The 22,417-nt window shown below is 40.1% G+C and overlaps 1 protein-coding gene across 1 annotated transcript; it reads right to left on the bottom strand.

The window, feature by feature from the left end:
* Positions 1-5,232: 5,232 nt before the first annotated feature.
* On the bottom strand, positions 5,233-22,035 carry npm1b (nucleophosmin 1b). Its single transcript, XM_030739970.1, has 11 exons — positions 21,948-22,035; positions 21,537-21,619; positions 19,462-19,581; positions 19,143-19,236; positions 18,803-18,894; positions 18,453-18,517; positions 18,240-18,303; positions 13,744-13,842; positions 9,488-9,577; positions 9,329-9,403; positions 5,233-7,850 (listed from the first exon to the last, which is right to left on the bottom strand). Exons 1-11 carry the CDS (start codon positions 21,994-21,996, stop codon positions 7,797-7,799), a joined length of 885 nt encoding a protein of 294 aa, XP_030595830.1. The 5' UTR covers positions 21,997-22,035; the 3' UTR covers positions 5,233-7,796.
* Positions 22,036-22,417: the final 382 nt, after the last annotated feature.

Genomic DNA, 22,417 nt, shown 5'->3' with positions numbered 1-22,417 from the left:
GGTACTGATACCTGCGGTCTCACACATGACAGCCCACCTGCTGTTTGTCTGTGTGGTTTAACTTTTATCATAAGGCACTGACATGAACCAATGGGGGATTAAAGGGTCAGTTCATTCAAATTAGAGAAGTCAAATATATTTCCATTCACTCCTGGTGCCAGTCTCTCATTTCTGCCTTCATTCTATAACAGTGAGGATGTTTTAGCAAAAAGTAGTCCCACTTTCATTCATGAGGACATTGAAAGTGAAGTAGTCACCTGCACTGGTGTAGGGAAGAGGTTTTTGGTGTCGCTGCACACACACATCCATAGAAAAGTGTGTGCTATGAGATTGCCCACCCTCTCTGCTCCATTCACTGGGCCGCTCTCACACTGAGGATCTGGGCCCCCAACTAGGTGTGACTCTCCTGCTTGCCCTCTCACTCTTGCAGACCATGAGTTTCAGGATTTTACATTCACATAGTTGCTGATTACTTAACAAAGCAATTTTTATGAAGGCAGCTGTAGTCGATCACACTACATGCGTACTTTGCCTGAGTGCAATTTAACCACGCCCAGGCGCACCTTTTCACAGGCATAATTCGCTTACCTGGCATGGTATGGATCGCCCAATCAGTACACACAAAAAGGGAAGTAGACACCTGCATCTTCTCTGGGCTCTTTGACCAGAGGCCTTGGTCAAACAAAGGTCTTTCTAATGGGTTTAGCAAAAGTCTTTCACCCGAGCGAGTAAGGTTTAAATTTTGTGCAAAAATTCAGTAGACTTCTTTTTAGCTGTTGTGAATCGTGCAAATGCTTTTGCTCGTTTAGTGGGAGGGGCTTAAGCCTTTAGCAGGGAGAGCTGCAGGATGAGGTTTGTTTATATTCTGGCAGTATTTTTTTTTTTCATTTAAATTTCTGCCTTCTGCAGCTTTAAGTGTCAAGAAGATTTCAGCATCACTAGAACTGAGGAGTTTTTGTGTGCTTCTTTCTCTTGCATCTTTTTAGTGATTCCTACCCTTGAGTTATTACCTTTTGCAACAGGTTTCTAAAGATCTTTGCTTTCAGTGTTGTCTGGGCCCATTTCCTATACACATCCTTTTGTCTCTGTATCTACCTGGCTGATGCCTAATTTACTGGTAATGGATACTGGTAGCTGGAGTGGAATTAAATCTGGCAAGTCAATAGCACTGTTCTTTCTCCACATAGAGATACTTGGAGGCCTACTTCTATAGCCCCTATATTTGAACGTGCTATTTGAACGTGCTTTGGGATTTCAGTGTGCGAGCGAGTGTGTCAATACCTCCAGGCTGGTTCAGTCAAACCCTGGACTGGAATTCAAGTGAACTACAATGGGGGGATTTCCACGTGCCTTGCAGTCGTCTTGCTTGGAACATAAAATTGTGCGTCATCCTGTGGCTGCATCTGCTGGTGCGCCTCACTTCCTTGTGGCTAGGGGGCAAAAATTGTTCAGCTGGCAGTGAAGTAATGCTTGACTCACACTTCAGGTAAAAGCTTAATCAATTTATATCATTATGGAGTCTGGCTTTGAAGTTAATGCCTGGACTTCAGTGCCACCCAGTGGAGACAACAAAGGTGGATGGTTCATCATCCCGGACCTGAATTTTTTTTTTTTTTTAAATAACCAGATGTCTGCTGATAATGCTGTGAAGGTAATCACAACAGATTCTTGCAAATATGTTAAAGAAACAGTGTCTCAAAATATGTTAAAGAGACAGTGTCTCAAATCTCAAAATTTCAACTCTTTGGAAATGTTGAGAGACGTTACATTGAACCGACTCAAAATATTTTAAGAGTAGTGATACGCTGGGATTTGGAAGCATCAGCAGACATAATCAAGGAGTTTTCATTGAATCTACGGCAAAAAGGCCGAGTGTGGGGAATTTTGAAAGGTAATTTACCCCATATGTTTCATAATTGTTTCTTTATGCTGAAATTTTACAGCCATGTTATCAACAAAGGAAACTAACAACAACAACACGGATAAATTGCAAACAAATGTACCAGGTTGATGGTAAATGTACGGTAATAGCTCGCGTAGTGATGGACAACTTAACAAGCTTAAACATCGAACAACCACTGGAGTTTATGCTTTGTGTCAGTACATGGAGATTAATCTTTTCTTTTATTCACCTTAATCATGTAACAAAGCAAATTTATAAGCTAATAAGGCCCATGTGTCCAGGCATATTTTTAATGATAATGAAAATATTCTTATACCTCAGTCATATCTTGTCCAACATACAAGCCCAATAGCAATGTTGGACAGTTAGAACCATCATTTGTTGGACAAATACATAATCCTTGTAGTTTTGAAGACTTTTGGCTTTAATTCAAGGGACTTTACAAAAATTTTGCATTAACTATTTAAGAATTATGTTTTTATACACAGTCCTCCATTTTCAGAAGCTCAAAAATAATTGGAAAAACAAACAAAATTTTAAATATAATGTGCATATTTGTCACTCTGATATGTTTCAAATCATCAGACAAATTTTAATATCAAAGATAACCAGAGAAAATACAAAATGTAGTTTCTAAATGATAATTTCATTTATTAATGGAAAAAAGCTATCCAAACCTACCTGGCCTTATGTGAAAAAAGTAATTGCCCCTTAACCTAATTACAGCTTGTGTCACCCTTGGCAGCAAGAACTGCAATCAAGGGTTTCAGATAACTGGCAATGAGTCTTTCACATCACTGTGGAGGAATTTTTGCCTGCTCTTCTTTGCAGAATTATTTTAATTCAGCCACACTGGAGGGTTTTCCAGCATGACCAGCCTGTTTAAGGACATGCCAAAGCATCTCAATCGGATTTGGAAGTCTGGACTTTGACACGGCCACAGCAAAGCCTTCCAAAATCATTCAGAGGTGGACTGAATGTGCTGGACATTCTCCTTCAGTTATGGCAAGCTCTCCAGGTCCTGAAGCAGCAAAGCAGCCCCAACCATTACACTACCACCACCATGTTTGACTGTTGACAGCATGATGTAATCTTTATGAAATGCTTTGTTGGTTTTACGCCAGATGTAACAAGACTCAAACCTTCCAAAAAGTACAACTACTATCTCGTCAGTCCACCTAATTTGCCCAAAAGTCTTGGGGCTCATCAAGATGTTTTCTGGCAAATGTGAGATGAGCCTTTGTGCTCTTTTTGGTTTGCAGTGGTTTTCTCCTTGGAGCTCTCCCATGGATGCCATTTTTGCCCAGTTTCTTTCTCACTGTTGAATCATGAACTTTGTCCTTAACTGAGACAAGTGAGGCCTGCAGGTCTCTAGATGTTGTTCTGGGTTCTCTGGTGACCTCCTCGATGAGTCGCTGACGTGCTTGGGAAGGTTCATCACCGTTCAAAATTGTCTTCATTTGTGGGTAAAGGCTCTCACCATGGTTCAGTGGAGTCCCAAGGACTTAGAAATGGCTTTGCAAAGCTTTCCAGACTGATAGAAGTCAGTGATTTTGTTTCTCATCTGTTCTTTAATTTCTTTAGATCGTGGCATGATGTGTTGCTGGGTGTGGCTGATGAAACTGAGCCCAGCTTTCCAAAAAAATGTGGTTAATCACAGTTAATTAGTGCTTTAACAAAGGGGGGGGGGGGCAACTACTTTTTCACACAGGGTCAGGTATGGATAGCTTTTTTCACTTAAATAAAAACATTTAAAAACTTTTTTTTGAGTTACTTGGATTATCTTTGTCAAATACTACGTGTTTGATGATCTGAAACATGTGGAAAACATTAAAAAATAAATAAATAAAAATCAGGAAGAGTGCAAATATTTTAACAGCACTGTAAGGATTCTTTTTAATGCTTGAACCAACAGACATCACCAAACGCTTGAGATGCTGTTAGGCATTTACTGCAGTCACCTTCAGTGGCTGCTTGTTTGACTTTCTCAAAAGCATGCTCCATTTTGATTGAGATCAGGTGGCTACTGAAAATTTCCCATTTCTTTGTTTTGAGAAACTCTGGTTGCTTTTACAGTATGCTTTGGGTCATTATCCATTTCCACAGAGCAGCAGATAGCCTAGTGTGCTTCAGAATTAATCCATGTATTCTGCTACAGCAGTCGCGTCATCAATAAACACGAGTGGCGTAGTGGTTAGCACTGCTGCCTCACAGTTAGAATACCATCTGGAATGGTGGAATCTGTTCGATTCCACCTTGGCCCAGGCCTCTCCCTCTCTCTGTGTGGAGTTTGCATGTTCTCCCCGTGCTTGCGTGGGTTTCCTCCGGGTACTCCGGTTTCCTCCCACATTCCAAAGACATGCACTTACTGGGGTTAGGTTAATTGGCTACTCTAAATTGCCCATAGGTGTGAATGAGAGCATGAATGTGAGTGTGAAAGGTTGTCTGTCACTCTGTGTTGGCCCTGCAACAGGCTGGCGACCTGTTCAGGGTGTACCCTGCCTCTTGCCCTATGACAGCTGGGATAGGCTCCAGCCCCCCCCCCCCCCCGCGACCCTTAACAGGATGTGCGGAAGCGAATGGATGGATGGACCCGGTTCCACTGGCAGCCGTAAATGCCCATACCTCACATTGCCTCCACCATGGTTGACAGATTATGTGGTATGCTTTCTCTCATTCTCCATATTTTTCTCTTCCCATTATTTAGTACAAATTCATCAGAGTTTCATCTGTCGAACTGTGCAGGCTCTTTTAGATGTTTTCTGGGAAAGTCCAACCTGGTCTTCCTGGTTTTTTAGTGTAACCAGTGGTTTGCACCTTATAGTAAACCCCATGTTTCCATTGACAATGATACGCCTACCTACTTGAGACTGTTCTTGACTTGGTTAGATGTTGTGAAATTGTCTTTTGTCTCTTCCTCTGTGGTACTTGGTGTTTCAGGGCTGGGCAGTACATCCCCTCCTTCCAATCACATTTTGACTGCTTGATTTAAAGTTGTACTGTGGTCGTGTACAACAGTAAAACTACTATCTTTTTTTTTTTTTGTCCAACAAATTATGGGAGTTAAAATGTGAATGTGTGATAGACTGATAAACAGTTCAGAATGTGAGTCAAAACCTACTAGAATTTATTTTATTCAGGTAAATGTTACAGGTAGGTACAAAAAAAGTACACGCATGTTCCTCTCAACAAACCATGACTGAATATCCTCATTACCAATTAACTAAGTTAGATGTATGAAATGAACAAAATGCTTTTTTTTTTTTTTTAACAATGGCTCAGCCAAGACACCTCATTACAATTTAGACTTGACTACATCACACAGTATATTATAATTTTATGTACTTTTGTTTTTAATCCAGTCAAACCGAAGATGGGTACTTGTACTTCAGGTCACAGGAAAAAAGCCAGTCATTTGGATAAGGAAAATGCACAAGAACAGACTAAAAAGTAAAGAAAATGTAATGACAGCTTTACAATGTTGTTCTAAATTCAAAGACTTGCCATTATATGGTTTGGAAGAAAGCTCATTTAGCAAAGCGATACTTGTATCACCTGCTCATCGTGTACTGCCAAAAAAAAAAAAAAAAACTCAACTACGTGTTTGCTAATAACATCCCTTATATTTTTTTTAAGCCAAATTAAACCAGATGTTTGTGGTTACAAAAATATTAAAAATAATGAGCCTTAAACATGCATCAGGTATCAACAAAAAAAAAAAACAATTGCTTTTCGCAGTTGGACTTACTTAAGGTCCTGGTTTCACCATTGCTCAAAAAATGACAGACTGACTTACAGCAGGGGTAAACCCAAAGGTCAACGGCAAGAACAGAACAGTGCTCAGGATCTGTTAAAAAGGGATTTTATACTAAAACACAAGATTTCAAACAGACCAAGACAACAGATCGATTCTATAAAACAAGCTGTTAGAAAGGGCAGGAGAAACGCTAAAATGCATCAGTTCAGCTGCCGGTCTTGGAAATAAAAGCAAGAAATATATTTACACAACAAAATATTAGGTTTGATATGATAGAAGTATTAAAAAACAAAAAAAACAAAAAATTCACAAATACATGCAAAGCAAAAAAAAAAAAAAAAATTAATTCTGGAAACCTGCTGCTACTGAAACCTCACTATAAAAGACGTCACTAACTATTAATAATTCAATTTAGGTAAATCATAGGGGCAGACTGATCAAAATTGAAATGATAGATTTTCAAAAACCCTTTCTGCACAATTCAAAGTTGGAACAGGTCAATTTAACTGGTTAAAGATGGGGAACATTTTCATATTATATGGGAATAGAAACACATCATAAGCCCAGCGTGAACGAATGGTGGTTGTCATCAGAGCACTGATATACGAGTGCAAACAATTACAGAGTTGAATTCTTTAAGGTGATGTCATGTTACTCTGATTTAATTGTCTGATACCTCATACTGTACCAATATTACTAATATGCTTGTAATCTGTTTTAATGCATTACAGTGCATTAAACTATAATGTAAACCAGCACTGGAGCTAATATACTCCTGGATTTAGCAATCTGTTTTGCTTTTGATATGAAATGTACATTAAAAAGAAAAAAAAACATCTGATTCAGAGCACCTGCGCTGCTTTTATAGATTCCATCATACTCTGCAAGAGATGATATGAAGGCTGCTTTTTTTTTTTAAAGGATTTTTAATAACTTTCTCCAGTTATACATTTGTGGTTTCTACTCTGCATGTTTTATGTATTTATTTTTGTGAAATTTTTTACAGTTAAAAAGTATAGTTACTGTTACTATATTATAATGCCTGAACTCAGAACTTTAAAAATAAATTACTTCTATAATTGAGGTTTAAATAAAGCAGTATAGCATTCTAAACAAATTGCATGTACAGTCTGTAAGTTTGCGAGTTCAAATGCTTTTTAACTGCAGAAAAGCTGAAATAACAAAAACAACACTTACTGTCACTGGCTGATGATAGAAAATTGTCCAATTATCAAACTGTCTTCTTTTATCAGCTGTCTTGACCACCCACGTACACGCTGCTCAAATTCACACACATCGGGGCTCTGATTTATCTCAGTTTTCAGTAGAGATATTTAAAGGCACATTCTGCAATATCTCCTATTGCAATATTGACTTGACACACAGATGTGAAGCACCTCAAACCCAATCGCACACGTTTTCAGAATCACAGAATCAGTTAAGTTCAACTCAACAGCTGTTTCAAGGTAACCTACATCATCTTCAGTGCACGAAGAAAGCGGGATGCTTAATGAGGATATCACCACCTATAGGGAAAGAAAGGAATAGCTTCTGTATTGTGAGTTACACCAGCTGCAGGTTTCTACAGTATTATTATTTTTTTTTTTTTTTTTTTACTTTTTCTTGAGCATACTTGTGTTTGGTGTGTCCTTCTGGTGGTATGAAAATAATACTGTTTTGCCAAGAGGGTGTACTACAGAACTATTAACTAGCTTAGGCTCTGAGTCAGCCTGTTTTTGGTCTTAAATACTTGAGTTTTGTTAGTAACTAATAATTTGCACATTCAGTTATTACAGCAGCTACATAAACCTGCAGGTAGTGTAAATTTTAGAACCTTTTCCTTTCTTGTAGCAACATGTAAGAAGCTTCCCCTCGCGACAAATCTACAGTCTGCTAAACACGAATGAGCCCAAGAACCAACTCCATGAAGTGCTTTGCATCTAGAGGAAAAAAAAACAAGACATTGACATCTAAAACTATGCATTGATGGCTTTACCATTTTTCAGCACTTAGTCCACCTGATTATAGTCCTTAGCAGTTCTGACAGCATGAAACCGAGTAGGAAATCTCGCCGACTGTGCCTTTAAATGCCTTGCAGGACGCAAAACATACAAAATGCTTCAAGGTGCATGTGTGTTACTTCTTCTCAGTCTTCAGTGTTTGCACAAAACTCCAAAGATCCTTGACCACCTGTGGAAGGTGAGGGAAAAGAGGGATAACACCAAAATAAGAAAGAACGAGAAAGAAATGATAAATTATCCAAATGAAGTGCTATACAACATGACTCACTTTTACTACAACATGCTTTTGTGTGTCTCGGCTGTGGGAACGCTGAGCTTGGATGGGGCTGCTGGGGAACGACGAGGGGCTGGGTGGGGGCAGCATTACATACCACAGTATATGACTAGGTGCTCCAGGTCTGACAGATCTCAGCCTTGGCTGATGAAACCAAAGCGCTTGCACAGATGTTTCTACACACTGGGATCAACAAGCGCTCCCTGACCCAGCTCCACCCCCACTCTTTCCCTTGTCCACCCAACCCATGTGCCGCTCTAAAGAGCTTTCACCTGCTCTCATAACTGTACGGTTATTATTTAAACACCGCAAAGCAATCACATATGAATGTTCAAATAGCTCAGTTCAAGTGATCGCCATCTAACAGACTCCTTAACACAGAAAACACAACTTCACTATCTGACACTCTGCCCAGAATCATTAAGTCTGTAGTGATCATCTAAGGGTTTAGGGTGATTAATTCATGCTTTGCCAAATAATGTGCAGGGGATGTTGTTTTTCTTCTGAAGTGACAGAAGCCGCATTAGAAAAGATTTAAGTCTCGCATTTGGTCAAAGGCCTTGAATGCGAAAAAGGCTGGTACCACGCACATACCACCAGTCCCTTCATTAGCGCTACAAAAAGACACACTCCATTAAATCACTGAGAAAGAGTTTGCCTTGGCAGGTGTACTCCCAAATCCATCTTGTAAGAGCCCACCGACACAGTGTGAATATAATTCAAAGAGTACACACTGTGCCGGAGAGACATTTGTGGTTTACTGGACAGAAAAAGCTATGAGGACAGCGAGAGGAAGAATAATTTATGCCTGGTTACATATCACGGCAAGGAGCTCTTAAAGATAAAATGAGGTTGGGTGTAAATGTGCAGGTGACTGCTAACACTCTGCAACTGAAGGAGTATTTCCAGAAATCTGACAGCAAACAATCACTCCCGAGCAAGAATTTATGAGACCAAATACAGACTGCAGAGCAGCGGAAAATTGATGAAATCTGCACACGGAATGTAAAAGCTAAAAATGTAACAACTTAAAGGGGGAACAGCACCCCTTTATAAGCTCATCTCAGGCACACAGCACTGGTGTGAACAGAGGCCTCTCTCACCTGCTGTTCAAACCCTGCAAGGGGCAGCTGATCAGACAACAGTTGGCTTAAAGTGAGAGTGAAGGAAGCTAAAGCAGCTTGTTTCAAAAAGTCAATGACCTGAAGGGGCTGCACCAAGGTCCAGAACATTAGATTATGATTATTTTGAACTGTGAGTCATGCAAAACTACTCTAGCAGAGCCCCAGAAGAAATATATGGAGTCGGTCCCCTTTGACACCAAGTGAAAACCTTTGTCTCTTCCTCGTAATCAGGGTGCAAGGATTACTTACTTGTTTGTCTGAGATTTTAAAAGCACTTCTCAAGTAATTCTCAAACTTCGGCTCCGTCTTTGGAAGGGGCTTCCCCTGAAGAAAAGGACCATTAAATCATCATCTTAACAGTCGTAAAATTAAGAAGGATCCTTTTCAGAGAATGGATAACAACCTTACCTCCTTGGCTGCAGTTGACAACTTGCTCTTAATCTCAGTCAGAGATTTAGACGGGCCAGGCAGAGGTTTATCTTTTCCTGGGGCAGGTGTCTAGAAAAATACATCAGCTGGATTAGACACTTGCTGATATGTCAAATAATGAGGGATTTATAGAGCTACAGATAAAAAGCTGGTTTCAAATCATGCCACAGCATTTCATCTTTAACAAAGGTTCACTTCTTGTCGTCAGTGTTATTTTTCTAAGAGGAACTCAACACATAGCTGCTAATTTTAGCACACCGCTGATTAATTAATCTGCTGACCAACAGGCCAGTCTGGGCAAAAGCCCTATCGTGACCCATTTTAATCTTGGTCTGTGTTTACAGGCTTGGCATGGGCAACCAGCTGGAAGAGGATAAAAGCATTAGAGAAGACAACAAATTCTAGCCTAATTACACCATCTTTTTTTTCACAAATACATCAGGTACAAATTATGTTTTTATTGTCTGCAAGCAAGAGAGGGCAAGCCCTGACGCTCCAGTGAGCAATACGGATCGTTTGTCAAGTGTTTTCCATTGAAGAAAAGTTCTAATGATGAAATTAAAATTTATTTTAGGGTTGTTTTCAGTAACAGATGAATATAAAATTTTTTGACTTCAAGTAAAACAACGTATTTTCTGTTCAACATACAGTACTGTGCAAAAATCTTACGCCACCTCTCATTTCTTTATATTTTCCTAGGATCATGTTTATACTTCCACACAGCCTGAACCCTATTTAGCAGGTTTTATAATGTCTTTAAATAATCTCCAGGAATAGTTCTTCGGGGTTCCTGAAGGAACCTCCAAACCTCTTCATTGGATGTTTTCTGCCTTTTGTTCCAGTCTGTTAATATGACCCCCCAACCACAACAGAGCCTCCACCGTGTTTTACATACGGTGTAGACACTCACTGTTGGACCCTTCTCCTGGCCTCCTCTGTACATATTGACAATAATTTGAACCAAAGTCCAGCTCAGTTCTTATGTAATGTGGCATACCTAAGCCCTTTTTCCCCATTCCCTCCTTTAAGAATGGCCTCTTAATAGCCATTCTGACATTGAGACAATTTGCCGTCAACAGTAAATGAATCAGAGCCAGAGGCATCTCTCCAGTCCTGCGCCAGGTCTTTGCTTGATTTTTTTTCTTATTTTTTAAGGACATGGTTTTAAGCCACAGGCTTTGCGCAGTACTATATAAAGTATCCATGGTTATTTACCCAGCAGTACCGTCACAAGAAGCCTCCGTTTATCCTTTTTGTAACAGTGAATGTGTTATCTCAAAACACAAAGACTCCTCTGTGTTGAGCATGAGGGAAGCACGAGCACTGGACTACAAGGCCCATAAGGTGTGTCCAGACCTGGGCAGCCAAGGACTCAGAGGTCCTCAATTAGCAAGTGTCTGAATGTGACAACAAAAACACACATACACCAAACTCTGTTACTGCATGTTATGCAAGCCACAGAGCTTGTCCCTACATGCAAAGCCGGTGCGGAATCCAGTGAAATTGCAGGGTTTCATTGATAGCCAGAGACACATCTGAAACAGGGCAGTATACAAATGCACAGAGAAACTCTATACCCACACTATACTCAACTCACTGGGTTGATAATGGCATAGAAATCACTAAAGCTGTGGTGCCATTATTTACCGGTCATTATATGCAGGTCTGGGTATCAAAATTTAGCAGTTTGCTAGTTCAAACTGCTTTCATATTAGATAACACACTAATTCAAAATATGCTAAAATTATATATATGAAAATGCATAATGTCTTGCACAATGTATCAGGTCTTCCAAGAGAAGCTCTCCACATACCAGACACAAAATGTTGTAATTAGTCAGATGCATGTGTAGCCACAATGTCCTGTCCCTGTCTCTGAGAGATCACTTTTTTATTATAGCAGAGATTAAAAGGTATATAATGAGTAAAACCTTGAAACACACATACCACACTAAAAAATGGCTTTTTTTTTTTTTTTTCTGGCTCCTGGCCAGACAAATGCACTACACATTTATTATTTACGGGCAGCTCTCCACTTCCAAGGGACAGCTGTGGACCTGAAACAGCTGATAAACACACAAAGCCAACAAGCTTTTTCATCTGGGCCAGACACTGATTACAGATGCCACGAGACATGGAACTTAATCACAAGCACACTATCATTTGATGCAATCTCTCATCTTCAATCGAGTGCAAATACATGGTTGTGACATCTTTGCTCATCGAGTCTGTCCAGGGATAGTAATTGTCATTTTGCTGGAATGAAAACCTTGGAGGCACAAGTAGGGGGAAAATGTCAGGTCACACGGCAGAACTGTGACTCTCATCCTATGAATCCTCTGTATGCACAGTCATGTCGACGAGTTGGTCTTTTTGGGCTATCTTTGAGCCCAAATGGTAAAATCATACACTGGCAGAAGAGATTAAATCACTAACAAGATATGCACCTGCTGTAACACATGCCAATCAGTCGCTAAAACAATGACTCAAACCCTTTTGGGATAAGGCTGAGTGAAGTAGTTAACAACTTTACGACTCTGACGTGTGCTCGAAGGCATCAACTTCGCCAAACCCATCAATCAAGACACCAGCTGCAAGATAAAGTTACTTCAGATCAGCACAACTCGAGTTAGCTGGTTCTCACGTCGAGCCTGTTTTACAAGAAGGCGCAGCTACACGCTGGGCTGTGAGAGGTGAGAACTGTGGTACTGGCAACAGATCTGACAAGCCAATCTAATGACCAGTCACCTGCATTTAGGAAAGAAAAAAACAGACACCCACACCCGCTACCTCGCTCCTCAGGGGCATCTGGAAGCGCAAGCTGCACCAGACATCAAACGCTGGTAATGAGAGCAATTGGGAGAAGGTGTGTCCAGGAAGTGAGGGGTGTGAAGAGGTGGTAGAGAGGGAACAGTTGTGAATAAGTAGAGAGGGGATGGGAGCATTCAAAGCACCACAGGCAAGAAAGTTAAACCGGCGGGATGGTTTCGGGCAATTCAGTTGCCCATTGGCTAATCCTCAAGAGCATTTCAAGAGTCACTGTGTTATATCCGGCAAACAACCACGGCATAATAAGCTGTGCTCAGCCACACAGCATGAATACTGTCCTTCAGGGGACTACACTCTCCCTTCAGGGGTTCAGTAATCCTGTGGCTTAGCATTTAACATGACAAAAAAAACCAAAAAGAAAATCACAAAGCTTTCCATCAAGAGGTCAGACAAGAAATTATAATTTCCTCATGCGCCATGAGTGTGTAAGTGAGCATAAGTCATGTTTTATCATACAAACAGTCAACATTCGCATGCCAACACATAACACCTTATCTGAACTGAGGTTCTGTCCAAGTATTTTCTTTCACAGTAACATGCCTTAAGAAGTATGTAAACCTGCAGAGAGGCGTGACGATTTGTTTTTCTTAAAGTGTGTGTGTGAGCCGCGGAGGGGTGAGGGGCATCAAAGGTGGCTGCAACTTAAGATGGCGAGGTCAAGCTAAAGGGTCGCAGGTTTAAACCTTGCCCCAGGAAACCTGTTTCGAGGTCAGGTGTGTTTGCTTAAAGACAGGCAGAGTTCAAGCTTTGGGTTTTCAGAAGTGGCTGTCCAAAACATTCCATCAAAGAAATTAACTATCAGGTTGAACTAATTGCACCGTGCATTTATCACATTCCTTGGCTTTGGAATGGGGAGGCTCTCCAAGTTTTTGGGGGTTTTTTTTCTCTGTGGTGATCCTGAATTTTTTTTTTTATTGTTAACAATTATCTTGGGTTATAAACACACTATAGTTTCAATTCAGGGCCGCTATAAGCAGCAGGGGGTCCATCTCTTATTCTGTAGAGGGTTAACTACTTTTAGGGCACAATGAAAAAGAAGAAAAAAAAATCTATTTAGCAAAGTTCCTTCAAGTTCTGTAACACATTATGTAACTGTATACTTCTTTATCAACTCGTCTGTAAAACTTCCAACTTTCATCATCCATTGTTTGTATACTTGTTTCTATGAGTAACATGAAGCATTTCCTTAGAAATACAGCTACTGCCTTTGACTCTACCCTGCTGTAACTGCTGACGTAATACACTGAATTTCTCATTCCCTTGAAAGGTGCAAATGTTAGACATTATTTTCTTAAACACTGTTGATCTCTATGCTATAGTATAATAGCTAAGACCTGGGTATTTTAAATAACCATAAGCCAAGCACAAATAAACAAAGAAATACTTCTTAAATCTTTTTTTACATACCTTAATCTGTGGTTTGACTGCTGATCCTGAGGCTTTCCCTGCAGGGCCGTTCTGTTTCACTGGAGTCTTGTTGGGCTTCTTGGGTGAGGACTCTGGGCTCTGAGGAAATGAACAACATTCCCAGTAAGACATCCCAGAGTTTCACAGACATGTGGGTACTTTAAATGGCTCAATTTACCACGCTGCTTTCCTGAAATGCTTAAAGATATGAATGTTTTTTATTATGCATGCACTACAGCCCTCAACTTTTCTGCATATTTCTGACAGAGGTGCACATGAAAATGCAAATATCACTTGTTTGGAACCTGAAACAGTCTTTAACCTATCAGCTCCTTTGTACAAAGTCTGAAATTGCATCATGTATCCTGCATTTTCTACCCAGGTAGCACCCTAAGTGACTTTCAGAAGTGGAAACGTGTCTGAATCGGACTAATTCTGCTGTGTGCTCTATATGAGAAAGGTCACGTTTGGACAATGTCCAGAATTTATGTATGAAAACAGCCAGAGAGCGTTAATCACATTAAACAAAACCAAAAGTGACAGACTGAAGTTACTTACTGCTGCTGTTAATTGCTGCCACCTTCAGTGAAGTCTGCTCTGACGCTCTGACCAACTCAAGTAACTAAATGCAACACAGGTGGCTCAGTTTAGACTGATGGCCATGTCCCATTTCCTAACCCTCTAACGCCTGGACTGCAGTCACAACTTCCCTGGATATTAAAACTGCTCCTTTGGGATTCTGGTTACAAATCGAAGCGCTAATCGCGCAGCCCCTTTAATAGCTGACAAATAATAAATGGCAAGAAACAAAATATGATCCACATTTGCAGCGACTGTAAATGAGGTGGTCACAATATTTTCTTCCACCCCTGTCAGAGAATGAAATCATTGTTTCGTGTGTACGCTATTTAAAAGAAGCATAATTTTTAAAAAAAACTGAACAAGAAAAGTAAAAACTAAACAAAAAACATTTAAAACAGACATCAACCATAAGTGTATGTAACTGACTCAATATTACAGTAAAATTCTTCCTTCCTTTGCCGTCTTTAGTAAAAGCATAACTTTAAATACCAGTGCTACCTAAATTACAGAGGAAACACTCGACATAATTAGTGATTTCTCATTGATCAGATACTTAGTACCCCAATATCCTGAAATTGTTACATTGGATTTCTTCCCGTCAGGTCTTGATTGCTCGCAGTCACGTGTGTAATTACCTCAGAAAAACTGGCAACTACCTGCATTTCCTAAGCAGCAAACCCTTCTTTGCAATCACTGGTATTCACCTTGGAATGGACGAGAAGTGTAATTGCCTGTGTTGACACAAACGCTACAATGCAATTACACATGCAATACCCTACGGCAACGCCTGTAATATAAGATGATAGAGGCAGCAGTGAAGTTTCAAAGCTTAATTTTCTAGATGAGAAAGATATCAATTCCTGAAGGACAAACTCAATCAAGCAGAGAAACTCAGCATCATCGCAGATGCATCTGAGTCTACCGAATGTAATCTGTACACAATAACTCATAATAACTTTAGATGTGACACAAGATTTCTGTCATTTTCTCTGCTTATTATGGCTGCATTTCACCAACCATCTCCATCTCCTAACCCCGAAATACTAGAAAAATGTTGGTTTGTTTATAATACTGTTCTTTCGTATGACAAACTGTCAACAATTATTACAAATATAAAAAGGCCCCCAGTCAAAAAGGGCCTTTTCGTGAAAAACGTCTACCACATTTTGCCAAACACGAAGGTCCTGTAATATGTTAGCGGTTGGATGACCTCTGAAACCACCTTGTTTTTCTCCACACCTTTCTTCTGTCTCTTTCCTGCTCTCGGGGGTTATGGAGGTATTCTGGGTGCAATTTTAGCACGCTCATGTTGCTACAAAGCACTGAGACCCATTCACAGAAAGAGGAAGCTTAAAGACTAACTCTTCAAGGATGATGAGATGAGTGACACACATGGCAGCTTGCGGTAAGGAACATTTTTCTGCCTTTCAACAGGCTCGACAGTTATTACAGCCCATTAATGATACTGTTAAGTGTTCAAAGAGAGCACGACACTTTCCAATCAATAGGCAATTTGTCATACTGGAGAACAATATCCAGCAAATCTGAGTAAAACACAGACTTTATTAATCCTGTGCACATCTGTTGCACGAAACGCAAAAGCAAGGGGTAATTTTTTAAGACACATGAGATCCCTTGGTGATTCTAATCTTATGCAAGGAGGAATTAAGTACCCTGATTTCCTGTTCATCAAAAATATCTGGTCAAAGAACAACAAGTAAACTAGATTAATATGAACAAGGATTTGATCCAAATTTGATACTCGGTGCTTGTGAAATATTCTGGGTCGAATTCAGTACAGTTCGGAGGTTTGATAACAAAAAGAAAGCAAAAATATAACTTGAAACACAGCTGAATTAGCAGTCAAAAAAAAGAAAATAATTGCTCCCAGCCCTGGTTTCTAAAGCTTTGTGCTTTCATTATTAAAGAATGAGACAGGGTAGCTATTGAGCTAAAGAGATGAAGGGTGAAAAAAAGGATTAAGGTCATGGAAGGAATGGGGTGTGGGGTGCAGGAGGAATTGGAAGAGAAGACAACAGAATAAATCAACAGGTGACAGAAATGCTCAGCTGTCATCTGACCCTGAGGGAAGGATCGGCGCTCACGTCGCAGGTATGCGCATCTGCCCTGCTTTGATCTTTTGCCTGGCACAGTTTGCACTTGGATAGCGTGCTTTAAAAAAAAAAAAAAAAAAAGAAATCACAAACAGACACCGACGTTAAAAAAATGAGGCAGATACACACATGCACCCACACACTTGCAAGCGATTGTGGTAACATGCAAAACAAGTGTTCAAAGGCAAAAGCCAGGTGCAAAGCTGAAATGGCATGAGAAACGATAAAAAGGAGCAATCATATTAACAGTGGGATGACAGAGGGACAAAGATATGCAGCGTTTCAGAAAAATGGTTGAAGATGTTTCCCATAACTGAAGTGCATGTGCGTGTGAGCGCGCATGGCTGAGAAACAGTATGTAGAGCATGATTCTCTGCTTATGTACTACCAATATGAATTGCATATGTTTGCAGACTTTGTGCATTTATGCAAGAGGATATGTGTACTTAAACGTTTAAATGTGCATGTCTACTAAAGTGTATCTGTCCCTTTGTGTGTCTGTGTGTGTGTGTGTGTGTGTGTGCGTGCATACGAACAGCACAACATAGTGTGGTCTTGTTGGTGAGACGGTGAGAATTCAAGCAGATTACAGAGGAGAAATCCGATCATTACACCCCACAGACCCTGTGTTTTACTCTAGGAAAACAGGTGGGTACATGAGCGAACAGGATGAAAAAGTTCCATGTTTTGTCTCATACAAAGAGGTGGACGGTCAGTGAGTGCAGGAATGGGTAGGGCCTGCTGAAATGAAATGCTACTGTAGCATGCAGTGAGTGGAAGTTTAAACGATGTGGTTTAAAAAAAAAAAAAAAAAAAGGGTTACAGAAATTCTTTCTACACACAAACACTAAAGGAAAGCCAGTGGCTACCCTGACATCTAGTGGACAACAACGGCTCAGAGACACTCCTGAAAAATACACCCCAATGTAAAAAATTAAACTTACTGAACTGCAAGGAAACTGTTTGGTCTGAACTGTGATGGAAACGATGGAACATAAGAGCCAACAAACAAGAATTTAATAAATGTTTACACAATAAATGGGCAGCACTGCTGCCTCACAGTTACAATGACATATAGAAAGTCCGGGTTCGATTCCACCTTGGCCCGGGCCTCTCTCTGCGCGGAGTTTGCATGTTCTCCCCGTGTCTGCGTGGGTTTCCTCCCACAGTCCAAAGACATGCAGTTACTGGGGTTAGGTTAATTGGTGATTCTAAATGGCTATCTGTCTCTCTGTGCAGGGTGCACCCTGCCTCTCACCCTATGACAGCTGCGATAGGCTCCAGCCCCACGCAGCCCTGAACAGGATAAGCGGAAGAGGATGTATTACACAATAATACTAAAGCTGAAACTAAATAGCCAGATATGGAAATATCCAAAAAAATTCTTGCATCTACTGGAGTAAAAGTACCCCAAGAAATACCAAAAAACCAATAACTACTTCAATAAAATTTTTAACGCAGCCGTTAGCACAGCTAATCTGTCAAGTGCCTTAAAAAGCTCATTGAAGGAGAAAGCAGGAAAGACAGGTCAGATTGTCCCCTCTCAAATGTAGCACACACCAAGCAACAGCCCACTTCTGACACACTCTCACTACTGCAAATACTTTGTTTGATTTAGCTGAGGGTGCTGCCTGAAGTGGAGCATGTAGAAAGCAGACATCAGATGGGAAGTCCCATGGTGCACATATATGTTTGTATTGGACCTCATCTGTCCTCTATATTTGCTTATATCTCAAATCGACTGCAGAACCTTAAGTTTTTACTGTTACTTACATTAAAACAAAAAAAGGCGGGGCTTACCTTTTTAAGCACTTTTCCCACATTCTTCTGTGGCTTCACATCATTTTCATCACTGTCGTCATCACTACAAAAAAAAAGAAGCAAATAACCTGTTAAAGGCTGTATGACGGGTTGTCTGTGCCCAAAATCAAGAAAACTATCGACTGACAAAGGTGACATCTTTCAATATGCACAACGATATGGAAAACTGAGCAAAAAATTAAATAATCATACTCGTCATCATCTTCATCACTGTCTTCATCATCGTCGTCGTCATCAGAATCCATCTTCAGTTTTTTCTACGAGGAACAAGAATCATCATTTTGTGAGAAACACAATTTCAGATTAGCTGAGTGCATATTTGGGGTATAAGAATAAAAAAAAATGTGCAACAGCATTACTAACAGCATGTTAATGCTGCCTCTCTCTGATAGCATCTTGTCACAGATTACTAAATGTGACATCATACAACATTAAACACAAGAATATGCAGCCAGCAACCAACAATTAACTCAATATAGTCTTTCTTCGGGGCAACTTTTGCTCTGTAGTCAAATGATGCAAAAACAAGCTGAGATAACTACCAGTGGGGGTTTCTTCCCTGCCAGCAGATTTGCAGGCCGCTTCACCGGCGACGTGTTGTTCTCCTCCTCTTCATCGTCTGAATCCTTCACACCTGGAAGAGCAAACACCGGTCAAAATAAGGTCAAACGAGAACACCGTCTTTCTGTATGATTCTTTAATCCAAAAAAAAAAAAAAGTCTTTAAAGGACAACTCACTCCAAACAGAAAGTGTAAAGTCATATGTGAACATTTCAGATTTTATCAGGTTAGAAAATTTGCCCCCATATAACTTGACTTATCATGAAGGTCAGGCTTACAACTTGCTATTTTTCACCTACAAATTTTAGCCTTAATACTCACTAATAAAATGCTGCCCGCTGATGTGAACTGGTCCAGAACCAGACTGGAGACGGAAGGTAACTGGAGGTGTAATTTCAAATCCACCTAAACTCATCTAGACAATAACAGAGCAGGAATGACAATGACAACACAAGTATTTTACTAATGACTGATGCATTATTTGCATTTACCAGCACAATGAAATGTTTGCATGTATTGTTCTGAGAGAATGCCTTTTCCTTTTTAGTTCTCTTTCTGTTAAGCCTAAAAGAGCTTAAAAACAACTTAATTTAAACCAGCAGTCTCTTAAATACTTGTGTCAGTGTTGGTGCTGACTCACAGAGGGCAGGACGGAAGGTTTAAGGACAGCTAGCGGCACTTTTGTCGTCTTCCCGTCGTAAGTGAGGCCTTCAACTTCCACCATGTGGAACTTATCTTCAGCCTCAGCTCCCAGGCACACCTGGAACAAAACAACAGCATGCTATACAATACTACCTCCATGTATTGGCATCATCTCATTTACTTTACTCAAGACATTTTTTTTTTTTTTTTTTTAGGTGTAAACATATCTTCTTCTTTTTCTTAATGCAACTGATCAAACTCCTGTTTTGTCATTTTAAATAGCTTACTGCCTCAGTGAGGTTAACAGCCTGATTTTGTGGATGGTTCATGATGTTAAAGTTAAGGAAAAAAATCCAATATGACAGCATTTTAGAAACTGACCAAAATTTCAGAAATCATGTTTTGTGGGGAAACAAGCTGTCATCAGCTCCCTGATAGTTCACACCCTGCTGGTATGGAACAATCCCCAGTGTAGAAGGAGTGCGTGCTGCAGAATTTCATGTTGGTGAAGTGAGTCCTCGGAGGATCACAAAGTCCTTTTGACTTCTGTTCCACTGACTATAAAACTATGGCTGAAATGACACTGGTAATTTCAGGTCCCAGCAGGGCAGCAGAGGCAGAGTTCAGTCTTCTTAATAAAATAAAAAGTTATCTGTGCCTCTGCAGCAGCCTCCCTTCATGCATCTGTTTATGCTCAAGCACCCAAAACCCAGTTTAGCTCATATTTGCCTTTCCTGTAATTTCTTTAAGTAGCCATTAGGAAGAGTTCCCCTAATTCCTTGAAGGACATTCGAAGCTCTTGTTTGGATTTTGGCTGCCTTTTTTTCTGTTCTATGTCAAGATGATTCCATACTGCTTCAATAATAATTGAGGTCTGGGCTCTGGGGAGGCCAATCCATGACTGAAGGTGTTCCATCCAGGGATGCTTCTACTGAATTATCAGTGTGTTTGGATCATTGTAACACTGAAAAATGAAGCCATTGCCAATTAAAGCCTTTCCAGATGGTACTGCATGGTGGATTAAAATCTGACAGGACTTTTCTCTGCTCTGTTTTACAGATGGCAGAAAAATGCCAAAGACACGTACTTCTCTCCTGACCTTCTCAGTTACATAATGACAAAAAAGTGAACCAAAAATGTTGGATTAATTTCTCCAAAAGTCCTGTTGCTTCGGCCTTTTCTCTCTGCTACCCTTCCTTATGAATGGCTTCTTAACAGCCACCCTTCCACTGAGACCATTTCTAATGAGGCTTCAGCCAGCAGTAGATGGATCCACCGAATGGTCAGATCAGGTCAGTGTCTCTCAGGTCCTGTATCGGGTCTTTGCTGGATTTTTTTTTTTTTTCCTGTTCAAGGACATGACTTTCAGATACTGTTTTTCCACTGTAGATATATTTTAGGCCTGCTGCTTCTTCTTTTGCCTTCCACGTGTCCAGTTTCCTCAATTTTTTTTAAGGACACACTGCAGAGCATGCTGAGAAATGCCACATTTTCAGTTAACAGTTCTCTGGAATCATCTTGTTGGTGCAAAACTGCTATTTTATGCCTATCAGACTGTGTTATCTTTGGCATTTTTCCCAGATTTGACTTCAATAAATGTTAACAAATGATGTGTTCTTGTGACAGGCTGCTAGTAACAAAGTGCCTAAAGATACAATTTAAAATAGGTTCTTTGTTATCTGATGTATATGCAAAACCCTGGTTCATCCCTTGAGTTAGGTGCTTTTTTATGCTTGAATGATTCACAGGTCAGTGTTCAGTGGCTTAACGTAAATAAATAAACAGTACAGTACTGGACAGCAATTAAATATGTATCTAAAAATAACAAATATACTACATTTAGTAATTTACCAACTTTGGGATAACTATAGAATATATTTTACCTCATCGCGAAAAAGCAAACTATGATGTTTCGAATTAACAAGATAAATTAACTGTTTATCGCGAGACTATAGCAACATTTAAAAAAATAATACGCACTTTCGATCTCGGCTTCCGTACTTAATAGCCGTATTAATCAGCAGTTAATTATTCTAAGATCAGTGCAAACTCAATCTGAAGAGTCTTCCTTACTGCTTTGAGTGACAGCTGCTGCTCCGTTTCATCGCCGTCTAGATCAACTTTGAACTCCCGTTTGTCCGATTTCAGGGTGCAACCTGAGGGGGAAACAATACGTGTAACCAACCTTGGGTTTGTGCTCGTCTTGAGCAAACACAGACTCACACACACGCATAGCACTTTTTCAGATACAGAGGTGTGTGTACGATTTGCTTCTTTATTACAGCCACGCAGCTCCACGCCATGCACGGCTAGCTAACAAAAGAGCTGAATTGGCGCGAGTGGGAGGGGGGCAAGCAGGCTAACCGGCTGTTTAGATAGCTTCCGCCTAAAAAATGTTCAATGGCTATTTGTGCATGACAACATGACATTAAAACTGATTGTGCAAACCAAAAAAAATCGATCTGTCAGAATTAGCGAGCTCACCAAATAAGTACATTTGTGGTCTGCTCACATCTGAGATATCGTCCTCCATCTTTGCAGTGGGTGGTTACGCTTCCGTAAACTCTCGTGACGGACACTTCCACGAGCCACTAGGAAGGTAATACGTCACGTAGAGCCAGAGCGCTGGAGCCAATAGCATTTAGAATTCAGCGAGACGTCTAATTGAGTGTTCAGCTAGATGAACACTAGATGGTGCTGCTGTATGGAGATTTGGGACCGTTTTTCCAATAACCCTTAATATTTAATGTATAAATAAATAATAAAATTACACAAATTACACATAGATAGATAGATAGATAGATAGATAGATAGATAGATAGATAGATAGATAGATAGATAGATAGATAGATAGATAGATAGATAGATAGATAGTGGCTTCCTCAAATAATCATTGCAGGGTTTATGTTAAGTTTATGATATTCTCCCTTATGTCCATTGCCTAATGTGCTGTT

This window comes from Archocentrus centrarchus, chromosome 10, assembly GCF_007364275.1.
Source record: "Archocentrus centrarchus isolate MPI-CPG fArcCen1 chromosome 10, fArcCen1, whole genome shotgun sequence".
Lineage (NCBI taxonomy): Eukaryota > Metazoa > Chordata > Actinopteri > Cichliformes > Cichlidae > Archocentrus > Archocentrus centrarchus.
The sequence above is the reverse complement of the archived record's forward strand: the minus strand, read 5'-3'. Positions and strand labels throughout refer to the sequence as shown.